We start from the raw sequence: 18,662 nt of genomic DNA, 5'->3' as shown, positions 1-18,662 counted from the left end.
GCGAGAATTTAGCTTCGTCTGTGTGTTTCATTCAAGATATCCAAGTCATATATGTTATTTTTTTTATTGCTTATTTGATCAGATGAGTGTTTCCAGGCCTCTGAGGATGGGAGGATTGGCGGCTTTTGTCCACAAATAAACCATAATCCGTAGGTAGGACAAACAAGAGCGACCCCTCGTGGTCAAAATAAAAAACATAATTTCCTGTCATCTTGATGAAGTCAAGCGGATTTATCGTTTGACTGGTGTTATTTTACTAACACCGTTGTATGTGTTTATTAGCTGCACTACAATCAGCCGACTGCAATAACATAATCATGCACGAACAGTTTGAATAGCTCAATGCAACAGATATAAATCCCCCCCTTAATATAAAACAAAACATTTTGCATTAAAGTTTAAGATAATGAAAACATGTGAAAAGGTTTTCAGTTTTGTAATATTTTCCAGTAATCTGGTGCTGCCACTCTCTCCTAATCCCATCAGAGATTTTCTAGAGAATTGAAATCATGTAAGTGTGTCGACCACACAGCCTTCCAGGACTCGTTTGAAACCAATCATTGGTGGATTTTTAGGTAGTCTTGGGATCATTGACCTTTTGGAATGTCATAAAACATCCGAGCTTCAACCTCCTCAGACAGTTCTTCCAGGATTTTCTGACATCTGGTGAAATCCATCTTACCCTTCACAAACTGTACACTTCCTTTTGTCATAGAAAGGAAAGCAGCCCCAGAGCACCACTGCCATGCCTTCCTGGATGTATTGTTCTTCTTGGTGTTTGCTCTTCTTCCTCCTCCAGATATAATATTGATCCATATCCAATTCTACTTTGCTGGTTGACAAAGCAGCATCTGAAAACTAGATGGATGTGACCAACTCGAACTGACATGTCATTTTCTTTTGGGTCAGTGGTGGCAGGTCTTGGAGATCAGGCATGGAGCTTATAAGTAAATCTAAGTCTTTGCAGAAAAAAAAAAAAGCTTTACCGCTCAGTCACTCAGTCAGAGTAGCATTTTGTTCCTGTTTTTAACGTCAGCCATGATCAAAGCTCTGGGAGACTGAAGGGAAACTGAAGTGACATTTATTTGTGATCCATTTACTTGAAAGTTTAATTACAGGATCATGAAAACTGGTTTTGATAGTCTTCATAAATGGAGGCTAAACACATACATTCAAGAGGAAAATGAGTCAAAGGAACATTTATATTTTTATTATATTGCTAAAGCTGTCATTACACAAAAAAATAACGATCTTTCACTTTTTCAAAGAATCTGTGACAAAGCCTGTTGAACTGTACAGGTACAGAGAGGTCAACTCTCACTTGGGGAAATTTAGCTCAAATCTAAAACTAGAGGCTGAATTTGTCTGACTTTCAAACACTCAAACTATACGCTTCTTATTCCTAGGATAAACTGGCATTCGTAACTCTGATATAATATATATTTATGCTAGAAATTTAAATATAAAAAAAAACAGGATTATTGTACATGTGTTTGACAGACAAATGACCAAAAAATGAAAGAGGGAATAAAATCCCAAAATATTGTCATTACCAAAATAATCAAGAACCAAATGCTGAATTTCCCAAAACCCCTCAGCAGTGATCTTTGCTCTGAAATGAAACAGCACGGGGGAGTGAAGTATCCAAACGATCTGTGACACATCAAACGCTATATGGGTTTAATTCAGGCACAGATGATATCTTCATTTCTATAATTCTTTTATTCCTATATTCATTTCAATATGTAAGTGTTGGAATACAAAGCAGTGAATTTCTTTGGAATTACAGGTCAACCAGACACTGTGGGCAGCATGTCATTTGTTCAAATCAAATTGAATGTACATCAAATAAACTGTTCATTACCATTTTACCCGAATTTAGCAGTGAATAACAGGGTGCAAAGTCTTAAGATTTATATCATCTCCGGGCAACACTTAAACACTTGCAATCATCTCTGCATCATGCCAACAGGAATATATCCCCAAATTTGAACTCATAATACTGACGCAAGCCTCTCTATTAAAAAAAACTGACTTTATGAACATACTTCTGACTTCTGCGAGTACCTGGAGGTCAGATGAACACACAATGCTGCAATTCACTAATGTAATCTATGCATGCACGAGTGAAATGATAATGGACAATCATAGCAAGACACTGATGAAGATTTCCCTGATCAAAGAACACATCATCAGATGGCACACACATGGATAAAGGAAACAACTCTGATGCTTTATATACAAGTATAAAAATAGAGACAGGCTGAGAAAGAAAGATATATAAAGAGAAAAAGGAAAAATAAATTAAAAATGTGTGACTTTCTAGACAAACTTGTACAGCTTAATGACATTTGAATTTTCAGACACCTTGTAGTAGCCATTGTCTCAGTGCTTAAACTGAAATTAAATACTAACTGTAACTCAGGGTAACTAATTATTTTCCTGTAGTGTTAAAGTGTTGCAGTTTGAGGAAACCAGGTGAAAACAACTTTTCAAACTACTAATTTAATACTAATTTAATTTACTTAAATAAAAGTGTTTTCATAAAATCAATAAATGGGGTGACAAAGTCAGACACACCACTTGTCTCACAATTAATGCTGTTACAAAAAAAAACCCCAGAAATTGGAGACAAATATAAAAGCTACATGAATCAACATGAAATGAGCATGCATGCTACATACACCTAAAAGAATTCAAAACAGCAACCAGGCATAACATTAGCGATTATACTTTCCAACCTGTAACTTTCAAATCAAAATTATTATCCTTGTTGACTTCTACACAATGTTAAATAATACAAATGAAAATAGCATAAGGCTGAGTTTTGATATGGCACATCTGTACTATGACATTTTTAGAGTTGTTATGAGCATTGATGTGCAGCAGGATGATAATAGGGGTAAAGGAAGAGGCTAACATATAAGAGCTACTATATAAACACAAAACTATTGAGTTCTATAAAGCTAAGCATGTAGATGGTGCAGATTAAATAAGATTCATACTGGGGAAAAATATTCACAATAAAAGCAATTCTAATACAAAGTCAGTTGGTGTTGATTATTACATAAACTGCTCATATGTGTGAAACCTGAAGATTATGACACCGGAAGGAGCAGAAGAAAATACCACAACATAAGAGAGAAGAACCAACACACCCTTTAACTAAAGATGTGTGCAAATATTTACACGTCATGTAAATGCTACAAAACAAAACAGAACGCAACTTATAGTGTCTCTAAAGTCACCGCACCAAATGTGATGCTAAGTCACATGAAGTGTTGTGTAACTTTGACACAAAGTCAGGAAACTTGTTTTTTTTTACAGGTCACACCATTCAGGTACTCTGTGGGTATCTCACATACACAACTATTTGAACTGTGTGTTCACAATGGGACATGTTCCTAAAAGTGACCAGTCACATTTCACTAGGTGGCGCTGGAGCCTCTGTTTTTAGCAAACCTGAACATTGCCTGAAGCTGTGTTGGACTTTGTTGTTACACTCCTGCCCCATACCACAAAGGCACAACCCAATCCCTAAACATTTGTTACACATAAAATACACAGTGTTGTTTTACTCTGAGAAAAGCGTACAAGTTATCCTGAACAACCTGTGCTAAAGGTTGAAACTCTCTAAAATACTTCACTTCTTCTTAAAGGAATAACCGTACGATGGTGTAATATTATAAAAAATATCTCTGTTTTTCACAAAAACAGCTGTGGGCTTGGATTTTGAAAATTTATTTTCGCATTGCCTAGTTTTTTATTTATGGAGCTGTAAGATTGCTTTATCTGTACAGACACGTACTATTTCTTGGCTTAATGAAGGATCTACCACAAGTGGGCCTGTGGTCCATTTAACTGATAGTAAACAGACCCACCATTCAGATTTATTTCATCGCCTGCAGTGAGAATTTGGCACCAGTCAATTATACAGAATGAGAAAACATTGTCAAAAAAGTAAAACTCCTGATTCTATATATTGTTTTTCTATCTGCAGACTTCAACCTTGTTCACAGATACAATACAGAATGATCCTCACTTCTATCAACTCACATGTTTAATGCATGTCACCATCATGCAATGCGTGGTGCTGAGCGGTCGTTGGTGAAGGTTCTCTTCAGCTTGACCCCCTTGCGGATGGCCACCAGCATGTTGCCTTCTGCTCCTTCTCCTGCCTCCTCTCCTCCTGTCTTACTCTGAAAATGCTGCTGGTTAAGCAGTAGTACGCTGGGAGGATTGGTTGTTGCCTGACCACTCCAGGATACCATCGGCAATGTGTCAGTATCCTCAACTCCTGCAAATGTTGGAGATGATGGATTTTCCCCTCCTCTTACTCCTCCACCCATTTCCTCGGCACTCCTGCTCCCACTGAGTGTTCCTGAAATGTCAGGTACCACGGGGGTTTTTACCGGGATAGCGGGCGTACGAATGGGGATGGGACCTGTGCCTACAAGAGAGCCTGAACGGCGGGCAGAAGGTTTTGATGAAGGGGTACGGCGGATTGTGGCAACCCCAGGGGTGACGATTACGGGACCATGACCTGAAAAACATGAGCCAGAGAAGTAATGGGTGCTGGATCCAGAATGAAGGACCTGATCTGAGCCTACCATGACAGGAACCAAATTATTTTATGAGCCATGAATTAATATCAAGCACAGCATATAGGATTAGGGTTATGACTGACGAAAAAAGACATCAAGAAGACAAAAATGGTAAAACTGAGGATGTGTACTTGTGACACTAAGTGCAGACTGTACCTGTAGGGTTAGGTGGAAAACCCCCGGTATGGATAGGTGTGGAGGGATAGGGCCCTGCTGGGTAGACCTCCTCTCCAGGGTAAGGAGGCTGGGTAGAGGGCAGGCCGGCTGTGGAGGCCGGCCGTTTGCTCTGGAACATGAAGCGGTAAGACTGACTAATGTCACTATTTCTGGGGATGGTGGAGGACTTGTCAAAATTCAAGTACTGTGGCTCGGGCTCCTGATCTCCAGCCATTGAGAAGTAGTCATAGTCTGATACTAAACAAAAGGGAGGCAAGAGGTAAACATTGTGCCAACACAACAAAGTATTTTTTATTATGATAATGGAGAATAAAGAAAAAGTGCGTGTAAAAAGAGTGAGTTACCCTGTGAAGGGATTGTGTCTTCAGAGCAGCAGGGCGTGTTCGTCTGGGTGCTGTAGCCACTGGAACATTGGATGGAGTCTCTGCTGGACCTCTGGGTGTCCAGCTCCAGGCCTCTGGACAAGGCCAGAGCCAGTCCATCCTGAGCCTCAATATCACTAGCCTTAAAACAGTTAACACACACACTGATACATAAATATATGTGTATGGCTGTGTGTTTGTGTGTATAGACGTGTATACATATACACTGTAGATATACTTTATAAATATAAAGAAAATCTGCCTGTATGGTTAAATGGTTAGGACATGTCATAATTAACACAAAAACACATTTAGGGTTCCTCTAAATCCTGTGTGAAATCTCACAGAATTCTGTCCAGAGGGTTTTTACGTGAAGTGGACAGATTATTTTGTCATGTACCTCATTCGGTCCTTTGGCAGGAGCATAAAAACTATTCCTGGCTGTTTATCAAATGATGGTAGCCTGTGTTTCTTGAATTTAAAATATTCTCTAGAACGGAAATATTATGAAACCAAATGAATAAACTGACCTTTAGAGATGTGGCGACAATCCTGTTGCTGTTCTCCACTGACGCTGATGTCTGTAAAGCAGCTGGAGCTGGTGCTGAGGTGGACATGGAGGCCGGGCTGCTGTTGTTACTCATACTAGCATTAGTGTCCATGACAGTTGGCATCTCCTTGTCTTTCTTCCTCCTGAGTGTGTTGACCATTGGCTGGTCATAGGGGCCTGGCTTAGCCCAGTCCTGTGAAGAAAGACATGTCAGGATCTGTGGTTCACATTCCTATGGTGACTTGTGATGACAAAAACTTTATTCCTTATTTTCAGTATTTAAGTCTGTAGATTTAAAGTAAGTGTAAAAGAATGAAGACATATCCACGTACAATTAAAAAAAAATGATGAAGATGATCAAAACCGAGCTGATGAACAAACCTTCCAGCTGGGGACTCGTGATGAAGGCACCATGGGGCCCAACGTGCAGTATGGAGGGTAGTCTGGTAGCAAAGCTGAGGTGGGACGTGACCGTGAACGAGTGGGACTAGAAGAGGATGTGGTGGATGAGGAGGAAGCAGGGAAGAAGGGAAAGGCGGTACCTGACCCTGTGCCCAAACTCCCTCCATTGCTATGCAGGTAAGGGGAATTGGCTGGACTGTAGTGGTCGAAACCATTGGACAACTGGATGAGAGTGTGCCGGGGGTGGGGGGGGTGGGGTGACAACAGAAACAGTATGGGATAAATGATTGGAACACTAAACAATGGAGACCAAAAACATAAAGTAACTGAGGAGAAATCATTAAATATAACACAAAAAACAAAGAATCAATGTCAACTAAGGAAATGGTCACTGATGGTGGTGAGTTTAATGTAACTGAAAACTGATGCACAAGCCCGGGAGTGCGGATGTTCCTTTGACATTTCTGGGATAATTTTATGTAATTGCAACATACAACCAAGTTAAGGTTTATTCTTAAGGAGCAATCATGGATGTAATTCTTGTAATTTGTTCACCTGGTTAGTTGCACACTGAGGTGCAGAAGCAGCAGATAGATAAGGGGAGCTGAAGTCAGTGTGAAGCCAGCCAGTCTCTGACACCTCAGAGGATATGGCACTGGGACAAGACTGGGACAGTGAGGGCAGCAACAGGCAGGCAGGCAGCAAGACCAGAGCAGAAAGACAGAGGAAGAGAATGGATTCAGACAAGCGGAGGGGGGGGGTGTTACAAAGCCAGACATGTCAGCAGGTAAACAGAGAGAAGCAGGGGAGCAGTTTGTTTTCCTCACAGACTAACTACAGAGGCAGCAGGGAAGGTCAACTGGGAGACATCCCACTGATCACAGCAGGGTTGGGCGCTTTGTTAGTTGAAGCTCAAAGAAATTTAGTCTCTGAGATGTTATTGTCCAGCTACATTTACATTTCCCATCTTCATCTTGTCTTTAACAAATATAGAACTAGTCTAGCAATGAGAAACAACACATCTGCTTTCTGACCATCTGTTGGCTTGGTTTAAATCTTTACACTGCACTGAACTGTTGATACAGACAAAAAGCAAACCTTACTAATGATTTTTTTAAGCTGAAGAAAACCAAGCTGCAAAATGATGATGCTGACAAACAGTAACATGTGGTTAGATAGTGGGTTATATGTCAGCTCCCATTTGCTCCAGTACGCACTGCAATGTCAACACATCAAAAAGGTGTTCACATTAAGGCTGTGCTGTCACTAAACTTTTTTTCTGAAGCATATAAATACATACATACACACAAACATACATCCATACAGCAAAGAAAACATTTTTAGAGCTTTACATTGAAAGAGCAGCCTGAACAGTTGTGAGTTAAGGCTGTACACTGTGGGAAATGACACCATCAGGAGTTGCTTAAATTAAAAGCTTCCTGCAATGCTTCTCCTTGCCATTAACTAATTTTGCAGCCTGCTTATTACCAGGCGCCTAAGGTTGGGTCTGGACTTACCAAACCAACTTTACAGCATCATAAAAACTTGGAGTATTATTGTACCAGTCTGTTCTCGTCAGGGGAACTGTGGTTGCTCTAATAATATTCAGCTACGAAGAAGCTTTCAAATCAGATCTCAAAACCACAACCCCCAAACCAAAAGTCCACATAGATAATGACGTGAAACGCAGGATCAGATTGTTAGATAAGACTGACAGAATGAGACCTGCTGACAAAGGTTCTCTCTTGGTCTCTGTAACTGATGAAATCACTCAATATAAAAGACAAATGTGTTTAAGATCATGAGATTTAAACTAAACTCCAGTTGGTCACAGCCGTCAACAATTTTAATAACAGGCTAACCTGTTTTGCTCCGGGCAACAATGATGGCAGACTAATTTCCTGTGCATTTATGCTATAATAACAGTAAAATGACTTTACCATGAGGGAGGTTTCTGAAAAAAAATTGGGGTTTTCTGTCTAACTGCACTGATTTGTAGATCACAGAGTATATGTGGTTTTGTAGTCATGTCTCAATCATGTGTACATACATATGGCCAAAAGTGTGGTGGAGTGAGGGTAGCTGAGGGTTTCTTCTTACCTTTGTTTCAGCTGGCATGGGCGATGATGATTTGGAAGATGCATACTGGTCATGTGATGAAGAAATAAAGCCTGAGTCGTGGGAGGAGATACTGGAGAGACGAGCTGGGGCCTGCTGGGGTAGCGTGGAGCTGCGGTACCGATGGCGGTTATGGTGGTGATGAAAGAGGTGATGTGAGGAAGAGGAGGAAGAAGAGGAGGAAGGAGAATGAGAGTGAGAGCCACTGGATCCCCTGGAGTCACTACTGTTAACGCTGTTCAGACTACTGTGAAAGGGGAAGGGGTGAGGGATGAGGGATGAGGGGAGGACCAGAGGAAGAAGAAGTTTGGCAGTGACAAGCAGCATGAAGAGAATCAAGTGCACCAAATGACATGAATAGAAGATGGAAGGTAGAATAAAAAGGAATAATAGTGAGCCAGAAAGCAGAGGATTGGGGGAATGTAGAGGACAAAGGTAGGGAAACAATTAACACGGCACACCAAGGTTCAGCAGGCAGTGACTGAGGCCAATCCAGCCCAAACATCAACAGAAACCAATAGAAGGGCCATACAGATGGTACGCCTTAAAATTCCACAAAAAACATCATATTTTTATTATGGTAAACTGCAAACTTGAGCAAGGAAAGTTTTAATATGTAGCAAAATTATATATGTCAATTATACCAATTATATGTCAAAAAAAGAAATAAATTTTTAAAAAAATTAAAATTGTCTATACTTTAAGTTTATAGCACGATAAAATATTACATGTTAAGTTACTAAGCATCAAAATCATTTGAGTGGAAATCTCAGAATAAATTGTCCACAGACTCAACCATATTAAAAACCTCTCCCTCTGTTGCTCATTAATAGCAGGTTGACAGTGTTTTCACAGCCTGGAAAGCCTTCGCCAAGCTCAAGGTGACTGTTTGTAATGTCGTTTTAAGGTTTGAACAGAGAAAGCCCACAATCCAAACATGACTCTCACAAGATTTTAACATAAGCAAGGCAATACACTGCCCCAGCATAAAACATCTTCAAACATAACAACAAAAAATTGCTGGAGGCCACACAGAGCAGACAGGACAGGAAGTAACAGACAGTCTGAATAGCACAAGCAGTGAATCTGCTTGTTTATCAGCTCTTACCAGGGTTCTAATCTTTCCTAATCTTAAATCTTTAAATCATAACATATCAGTGTGCCTTTTGACAATGCAGACAACTTTACATTTATCAGCAAAGGCAATTAATTATTCACAATATTAACAAACAATAATAAAATTGAGACGGAAACATCTCTAGCTGATACTGACCACTGGGTGGCAGACACAGATTGAGCAGGAGATTTTCTACTTGTCCTTGTTATTCACTGCATAACATGGACATTTCTTATATCAGTAACTACTGGTTGCAGATTTTGATTGCAGATAAGATTTTAAAAGTTATTAATATATAACATGAAATAGCACTCTGCATGACTGAACGGCTACAAGGAGGAGGAGGAAGGCATACACTTGAAACGTAAAGCCAACAGGCAGTTGTTACCATAAGTCAAGTAGAAGAAGCCCACCTGCACATGCTTGATTTCCTGGACATGGTGGTGCTGGGGGATGAGGGTGGCGTCTGATAAGACCAACCATAGTCAGAACTCTTCAAGTCCATGATAACCTAAGATGGGGGAAACCATTAGCAATAGCTGAGAAGGGAAAGCCACTATATAAACCTACAGTAAGTCAAGGAGTGTAAATAATCCCATTGTAGCAGTGAGATGAAGGTCGTTGTAATTTTAGCTTTTTTGTTTACTGGTTTATGCTCTCACCTGTTCACTGGAAGGGGGAAGCTTGTGTGGGTCAGAGGTCAGGGCTTTGAGGTCATCAGAGATAGCCTGAAGATGAGTGACCTCGCTTAACATAGAAATCTCCTCATCCTAAAACGAGTTAATATCAGATGAGATGTCTGGGTAGTGACGCACAAAACATAACAAAGCATCTGTCCTGTCTGTAGGAATAAAACAAAAACTAAAAAACACAGCGGTACAAGGTGACTTTCCTTTAACTGAGTGCTCTTTTGTGGATCAGTTCCGGTTTTCCTTCTGCTGTACTCACCACTACAGGCCGCAGCATGGCCACGAAACAGCAGAATCTCTGTCTGTCCTCAATGAGAGCCTTTCTCAGAGCCTGCTTCTCTGCCTCTTCCAGCAGAATGTATTTATCACTGACATCTTGCATGGCGCTGTCCAACTGCGGTCGGATATCACCACGACCTTGCAAACATAATTCAGAAATAGACAAACCCATAAAAGAATATGAAAATTTACTCACAAAGTTTACAATCAATCTGCAAAGGTAAACATAACCAATAAACCAACATCATTCTCTGTAGTCTCTTTATCTCCCTTTGCTACACATTGCTTGTGCTACTATAACATGCATTGTTTGCTGTGTTGATTGGACTGTCAGTACAACTCCATCTAAACTGCAAACATTATTATCTTAGATTCTAGCATTTGACTGTCTCCTCTTCTCATTGCCTATCATTTGTACTTGAAGGGCCACTCTGCTTATGGTGGTGTTTCCTGTCTACTGATCTGAGAAGGGGAGAAGGTTATCTACATGCACTTGTCTTGGAAAACCTCAATCTATTAAGCTGAGATAGCCAAACCTGAGTTTTGACTATCTCCCCATTACTCTTTGAACAACACTTCAACAGTATATGCACGTGTGTGACTGTTTGTGTGTGTGTGTGTGTGTGTGTGTGTGTGTGTGTGTGTGTGTGTGACTGTTTGTGTGTGTGTGTGCATGCGTGCGTGCGTGCGTGTGTGTGTGTGTATGTGTGTGTGTGTGTGTGTGTGTGTGTGTGACTGTTTGTGTGTGTGTGTGCATGCGTGCGTGCGTGCGTGTGTGTGTGTGTATGTGTGTGTGTGTGTGTGTGTGTGTGTGCGTGCGTGCGTGTGTGTCCGTGTGTCACATCAAACCCTCTTGAGTTCCCTGTGGAGGTAGGATGACTGGCGACTGCCCAAGATTACTTACAGTGGGCCTCACAGGCTTTATCTAACTAAACTACAATGACACACAGACAGAAACACCAACAGTTTGACATTGAAAGATCAAAGCTGCAGCTAAAGTGAACACATCCGTGGTTTGTCTGGGAAAGATAGCCAGACGTCTTTTGTTGATATTTGACTTGCACTGGCCTGATTTCATTCAAATCAGCTGTAAAGAGAGCCAGAAAAATCACTTTCATCTTAGATATAAAGCACCAAGATGTTTACCCTCTGGTGAGGACAAATCATTAGCTCTTTCCTCACAGATGTCAGTACAGTCTGTGCACATGAGGTCAGACAGTATTTTCACGGACCAACCTTTCAGGTGTGACGGATAAAAACAACAAATTAAAATGATGCGGCCAGCAAAAAAACTGTTTATTTTCAAAATATACAGTATTAATAAACGTGAATCCAATGTGTATGCAACTTAGTAACATCAAACGGTTTGTTTGTTGTTCCGTTTTGCTAACTTGAGAGTTTCACTTTAGCGGTAATGTATCCTGCGTTAACGGCTGTAGTGGCTCCTATAAGAAGGCAGTAATGTGACCGAGGCAAGCCTCTTGACAAGCATCAAGAATGAGTCATAGACAGATGTGGTAGAGAAAATCTGGTAATTCGTTCAGAATCATATAACAAATAAAATGAAAATAATGTAAGTAATGTATTCTTTCTCTGTGGCCCGGCATCAATTGACCCACAGACCGATCCCGGTGCACGGCCCAGTGGTTGCGGACCACTTGACTTGACAAAAGGTAAAAAAAAACAACATTGCAACAACAACTGAGACAATTATAAAGCTGATGGAAAGGCACTAAATGGAGATGTTGACTGTTATTATGTGTCTTTTCATCAGTGAGATGTAATGTGAATGCTCCTTAAATGCTGTTTGTATAATGTACTGTAACTGTTAACTATGTATTTCATACTGTTTAACCCTACGTTTGAAGCATGCAGAGTTTCACTACTGAGTTATTTTCCAATTTATCAGTTGCTGTCATTTTTACCTAAAACATGTTCAGGATCTTTGCTAAATATATTGATGACACTTTAATGGTGATAACAAAATAAGACTTACATTCCATCCATAAGTAACCCATTCCACCCGTTTAGTTTGAGGAATGTCAGACTGGAAGAAATGTGAGTTTGCAGTCATGTGTGCATTCCTACTGTATTATTCTATGGAGGCCATTGCAGATAGACTTTACACTGGAAAGTTTACATTACAATATATGTTATATTTTCATTCTTATTCAGTCTTGATGAGGTTTTGTGGAGAACTGACTGTCTGCACTTTCCACTGAAGGATCACACTCTTTCCTATTCATGACAGTCCGTTTTCTCCATTTTGATTCTGAGGAAATTAGTTCTAAATTGGAATTAAATTTCGAACTAATAATTAGTTGTGAACAACAGACTACTGAATTGTAATGTAAAATCAGAAACCGCTGTGTTCATTACCTTGCCGCCATTAAACACTTAAAGTGAATGTAGGCTCTGTCAAACGATCCTGTCAACTTAGAGCTGTTTTATTTAACTCAGTTTCAAGCTGAATAAAAACATTTTCAACTAAGCCATAGTTGGCCTCAGTATAGAGAAGCATTTTTTGAAGTACGAAAGTCAGTGATGCTGTGGTTTCTTCCTGGCATGCAGTAATATGCTGGCCATTTCCCACTGCTTCATTTTCTGGCACATTGTGTTCAAAACATAGAAACATGGAATTAATGTAAGTTCTAGAACTTTATCTGGAAAATCAAATATTTTCCTTCTTGCTGTTTTTTTCCTGTATGTTGTGTAGTTCTCATTATGACAATCAGCGCCACGCTACTTCTACATGTAATAAAGATGTAGATGTAGGATAAAGACTGACCCATAATAAGAACCTTGTCCCTTCATTCATTTGATCACAAAAAGTTTGAATATTTTCTAAACATGTAAATAAGCAGATATCCTAAAATTGAATTGAGAGATATTTATAAAACATTGAAAAGTAAAAGTTGAGATTACTACTGCATCATGCATACTGCATCCTTATGATTCTGGTGGTGAGTAGTAAGAGGGTCCTCCACTTATTGGAAGGTTGGTGGTTAAGTCGAAATGCTGATGTATCCCTTGAACAACATATTAACATATAACCTGCTCATTGGATGGCAAGTGGAACCCAAACAGAGAACATGTTTCACAACATTGTAGAATGTACACTTGTGTATGTATAATTATATTTGACAATAAAGCTTCTTTTTCTAATATGTTAATAGTCAAGATAATGCTTATTTGGATCATAAAGGGTAAATATAATGACTGCTTCTACCTGACCACACATTGTACAACTTAAAAACGCAAAATGCATCCTTAGGATGTTTGCGTAGAAGCCGCTTCTTTATCAGCTAAGGGTGATGATTTAAAAAAAAACAGTGCAGGATTAGAAGGGTGCACACAAATTCATAGGGACACACATTTGAGCTGAAGTCAAGCAGACGCATTCTGGCATCACATGTCAGTTTGTGGTAAGCAGAGGGGTTGTTAGTGCTGAATTTAAGCTTCTGCTATGTTACAACTTTGCCTCTGCTATGCATTGTTCCCATTCCTCGTCTCCTTGCCATAAGTTGTGTGTCGTACTACTACAATTATGCGAAAGCTGTAATTACTACTTCCTGTTTCTCCTTAACCGCAGACAAACACAGAGGTTCACTGAAGGTCAATTGGCGTAACTTCTATTGTAAAAAAAATTCAGCCTTAAACATATCTAGCAAGCCACTTCATTGTTCAATGAAGAGCACTTACTGCTTGTGACATGAACAATAAATAACTGTAAATCCATTTTACACCGCTGGATGACAGTGACAATATGATATTGATGTACTGTAGACATGGTCAAGTTGAATGACACAACAGGCTCAGAAATCCAGCAGCACAACAACACTCTAAAATGAGCTAATGCATTTTAACAATGGATTCTGTTAAGCACAATTACCTGTACTTTATTGGATGTATTTGTTTAGCTAATGAAATGTTAGATTAGATAAGAGAACTAATTTATCCACACTTCAAAAACATCAGCCGGGGTAGACGTTTTGTAAGCAAGACAAAAAAGCAACTTTTTTGAGGTTGTATGACAGGACAAACTGTGATTAATGACTAAATATTGTACATCTGATGTTCAGCAGATTTTTTTAAGCACTTAATTTTGCCGCTTTCCTTTAATTTGGTTTTCTATACCGTTTTGTAAAATTAGATTGGACGGTGTTATGAGGTTTAATTTACATAAAGCTGAACTCATACAGATATTTTTACTAAACACAACTAAGGCAATGTGTGTGTGTGTGTGTATGTGTGTGTGTGTGTGTGTGTGTGTGTGTGTGTGTGTGTGTGTGTGTGTGTGTGTGTGTGTGTGTGTGTGTGTGTGTGTCCACCTTTCACATGATCAGTGATTACATTTGGTTGCAGTCACAGGCTTTATCTTAGCAAGGCTGAGATCTCAGGTCAGAAAAACACCGTCACAAGAAACACATCAAACACATGCAGGCTGATGAGTTGTTATTCTGTGCTCTTCTTGAGCACAGAAATAATTTTAGCAAAATGCATAAATAACTTCTGTCAAACAAAATTGTAAAGAATTTAAAGTGAATTGCAAGTGCTTTCCTCTTGCAATTCACTTCAACTAGTGGTGACACTTAAAAATCACAGATAAATTAATTACCTGCTTTTATGTTTTGTTTATTTACAATTCTGCAATGTAGACATTTGTTGGTATATTGTTCTTTTGCTGATTTTATTACTAGAAAAAAACAAGGTGCATGAGCCTGCATGTGTAAAGGAACAGGAACTTGCTAGCATGGAACAGAATTTAAGGAGCTGATAAGGAAAGCAGACAACGAACATGACCAAGGAACCCCTATTGACTCCTGAAGCCACTGATCAACAGATTAGAAAGCCCAGTGTGATAAAATGTTGACAACAAGAGACCAAAAATATCTGGTCTGGAAATGTTTCACAGCATGCACACATACTGTATCTTATCTCAGCATGAAACTCATCTAATATATGTTGGCTTCTTCATGATGCAACCAAGTTTCTTGGTTAAACATAATGGTGAAAGCAGCAACTTTTGACAGTTTGTCTATTCTACGCGCTGACTTACCTAAATTATCGGCTGCAGTGCAGCATAAGGAGACAGATGGTATTGGATCACATAGGGACAGGGAGAGATAAAAGATCCGAGTCAAAAGAAAAAGTGCCAACAGTAAACCTGATCCATCTTTTAACAAATGATTATGTGATTGGATTCCTAAATGGGCTTCGCAGGACTCAGAAAAACATAGAGCCACAAAAATTAAACAATAAGACTTTTACTACCTACTTAATTAGACTGATAGCTATTTTTGTGTCTATTAAATACGAAAGCAAATCCATACATTGACTAAAAAATGAAATAAAAAAGCAATGAAATGTCCAGGGAAGTCAAATATTGTGATATTATTGATTTTGTGGAAATTTCCATAAAGACAAAGATCCATTCATGGACACGTGGCTAATGGAAAACAAAAGACAACACGCCATTCTTCTTTTTTGTTTGTTTGTTTGTTTTTAAAGCTGCCTTCCTTGAATCGTATGCTGATATGATGACACATTTATCATGCAGGATTAGAAAAACAGCATTAGCATTAGTGAGTTTTCTCACGAGCAATACAGATATTTAAAACAGTACTTTTAAAGAAATGTTTCATAAACAACCACAAAAGTTGTAATAGGACAGATTCCACTGCTTCAAACCAGATGATGTTGCAAAACATGCTGAAATCCTCTTCTTCTGATTCCTTTTCTGTGTATGGTATTTTTTATCTAGGTAGGTGAACACGTATGCAGAACCTTAGCCAAGAGAAGTGCAGATGGAAAAATCCCCTGCCCTCTCAGTGTTTACCAAGTAAGGTAATGTTTAGTCAAACTAGATCTGCACAACTCTAATCAGAAGGGACAAACTTCATCTAAACACATCACTTGCCGACTAATGAAAGCATCTCATATACAATTTTGACATGTCCCATTTTTTTTTATTCCAGCTGTTTCTATGGCTGAACCATTTTTGATTTAAATAAGAAGATATTTTCTTTCGTGTTGAATGATGACTTTTGCTTCAATTACTAAACTGAGAAACTCACAAAGCCCAGATACCTATTTTCTTTTTAATCTAAAACCAATTGCACGTTGTAGCATTGGAAGAAATTGACTTGAAGGTGCTGTTTCTCTCTTTTATCCTTATTTTTACTACTTGATACTACAGTCAGACCACGGAGTACTAATTTTAGCTGCATTGGCAGCCAAAAGACAAATGGTTGCATGACTCTCATAATGGTCTATGGTAGCCACATCTTTCTTGGCCTGCTATGAACGAACCATCTATGGGGAAAACATTAATTTTTAAGAAGCCTGAAAAACACGTTTGAGCTAATCTTTCCGTGGCAAAGCAGGTTGAAGTTACCTGCTTATTGATTAAGCTGCAGACCTGCAGAGCATAACACTTGACATTGATTCCTGCAATGGATTTAGCAGACAAAACCTCGGGTCATTAAGTTAAATGCATACATACAGTAGTTTGTATGTCTCCACATGACAGCTAGTTAGCTAGCTTGTATGCATCATGGTGTTATACTGGTTTTCACTCTTGGATCAAACTTCTAGTTCATGATTTGTCTACATTACGATCAGATTAACTGCTCTTAGGAAGGATTTTCTTCATTCATATAACCTTTGGCTGTAAAAAAAAAAAAGTACCTTTCTTTGCTTTCTTCTGAAGTTTCAGGGTGTCTGATGATTTCTTCTTTATTTCCTGTCTGGCTCTTTTATATTCTGATTTAGACAGGCAAGGTGAAAGCATTAAACAAGGTGAAGTCATGGCAGTTCTCCATATCTGATGCTGTGTGACTGGAGTTAGTCAAAGTATTGTCTGTTTAGTAGCGCTGTGTTATGTGATTCAACTGTTCTACCTTTAGAGTGGTCCTTATCTAAAGTGGTGACTCCTCTTTTCCACTCCTCCAACTGTTCTTGTAGAGGATTGGTCAAACCCTCCAGGAAGGTCCTGAGGAAATAATAAGATAATTACACACATGATATGTAATTTTTGATGACAAGCAAAGACGTTTACAGTTAGGATCACATTTTCTAGTTTAATTTAAGGTAAATTTATTAATGTTTACTGACATTACAGGCTTTATCTCCTCCTCATTCTCTGTCTATCCGTCCTACTTTTAAGGGCTAAATGAAACTCATGATTAACTTGAAAGAGTTTACGTAAACTATAGACTTCTTTCAATTAGTTCATTGTTAAAAATAATTTAGGATTATGTAAGCACACAACCCAACAAATGATAGCAAAAGGCAGAGTCATGACCCACTGAAGAATGGAGATGCTTCATTATATCTTTTCTGAAGCTACCTTGTTCACTTTAAGTGTAGTTAAACATTGACTAATTTTTTACAGTGGTACCTCTACTTACGAATGTCTTTACTTACGAAGTGCTCTACTTACGAAATTTCTCAGCAGGAAAAATTGCCTCTACTTACGAAAGAAATTTCGACTTATGTATTGTAAAAACACAGTATCGGCTGATTCTTGAATCTCCCACAGGTTCCTGAATACAACATTCTCATAGCTGCTCTGCCATTGGCTATTAACTAATATGTATCTTCCTGGCATCCCATTGGCTAAGAGGGATGCCACTCCACCTCTGTGTGGAGATAGATCGGTGCTTATGTAGTGTCTTCTGCATTTGGCACTCAACCCATGAGGTAGTCTGATAGTTTTGAGCAAATATAATAACTTTTTGAGTACATATTCACTATGGACCCTAAGAAAGTGACACAAACTTTCACAAACTTGTTTGTCCACACAAACAAAGCAAGAGATAATAGGAAAGCATGAGAAAGAGATGTGTTTGGTTGATCTCGCCAAAGAATATGGCAGTAATGCATCTACAATCGCCACATTATTAAAACAAAAGGAAGTTTAGGGAGTTTAAGGCATCACATGGGTGGTTGGAGAAGTTCAAAAGGAGGACTGGAATTCACTCTGTTGTTCGGCATTGTGGGATAGGAGCGCATGAACCAAAGAGGGCAAAAAACAATGGGAACAGCAGTTAAAAGGTAAATCACCATCATTTTTATTCTTTGTTTTTTACATTATGCAAAACTCTCATTTATTGTGTAATAATCTAATCGTAACATGTATTTGTTACATGTTTTGATGCATTTTTATGCTTTATAAAACATTTGTCGGAATCTTTTGGGACTTTGAACGGATTAGGGCATTTGCATGGAAAATGTGCCTCTACTTACGTAATTTTCTACTCATCTAATTTCTTCTGGAACCAATTAATTTCATAAGTAGAGGTAACACTGTGAAAACAATATTAACCATTGAACCCACAGGTTAAGTTGATGATAATAAGG

General features: G+C 38.9%; 1 protein-coding gene across 6 annotated transcripts in view; it reads right to left on the bottom strand.

The window, feature by feature from the left end:
- Positions 1-1,194: 1,194 nt before the first annotated feature.
- Positions 1,195-18,662, bottom strand: part of LOC137601374 (protein MTSS 1-like) — a 50,287-nt gene continuing 32,819 nt past the window's right edge. The window contains exons 5-16 of one of the 6 annotated variants that reach the window (XM_068323530.1): positions 17,201-17,292; positions 16,989-17,063; positions 15,358-15,369; positions 10,279-10,436; positions 9,993-10,100; positions 9,744-9,841; positions 8,196-8,460; positions 6,075-6,317; positions 5,674-5,886; positions 5,126-5,285; positions 4,761-5,018; positions 1,195-4,543 (exon numbers count right to left, since the gene is read on the bottom strand). In XM_068323530.1, coding sequence (XP_068179631.1) covers positions 4,077-4,543; positions 4,761-5,018; positions 5,126-5,285; positions 5,674-5,886; positions 6,075-6,317; positions 8,196-8,460; positions 9,744-9,841; positions 9,993-10,100; positions 10,279-10,436; positions 15,358-15,369; positions 16,989-17,063; positions 17,201-17,292 — 2,149 coding nt within the window. In that variant the 3' untranslated portion in view covers positions 1,195-4,076. The remainder of the gene's footprint in view (positions 4,544-4,760; positions 5,019-5,125; positions 5,286-5,673; positions 5,887-6,074; positions 6,318-8,195; positions 8,461-9,743; positions 9,842-9,992; positions 10,101-10,278; positions 10,437-15,357; positions 15,370-16,988; positions 17,064-17,200; positions 17,293-18,662) is intronic. The other 5 variants (XM_068323533.1, XM_068323536.1, XM_068323534.1 and 2 more) reach the window with 5 other exon arrangements.

This window comes from Antennarius striatus, chromosome 9 (assembly GCF_040054535.1).
Source record: "Antennarius striatus isolate MH-2024 chromosome 9, ASM4005453v1, whole genome shotgun sequence".
Taxonomy (NCBI): domain Eukaryota; kingdom Metazoa; phylum Chordata; class Actinopteri; order Lophiiformes; family Antennariidae; genus Antennarius; species Antennarius striatus.
This window is presented reverse-complemented; position numbering and strand designations above follow the sequence as displayed.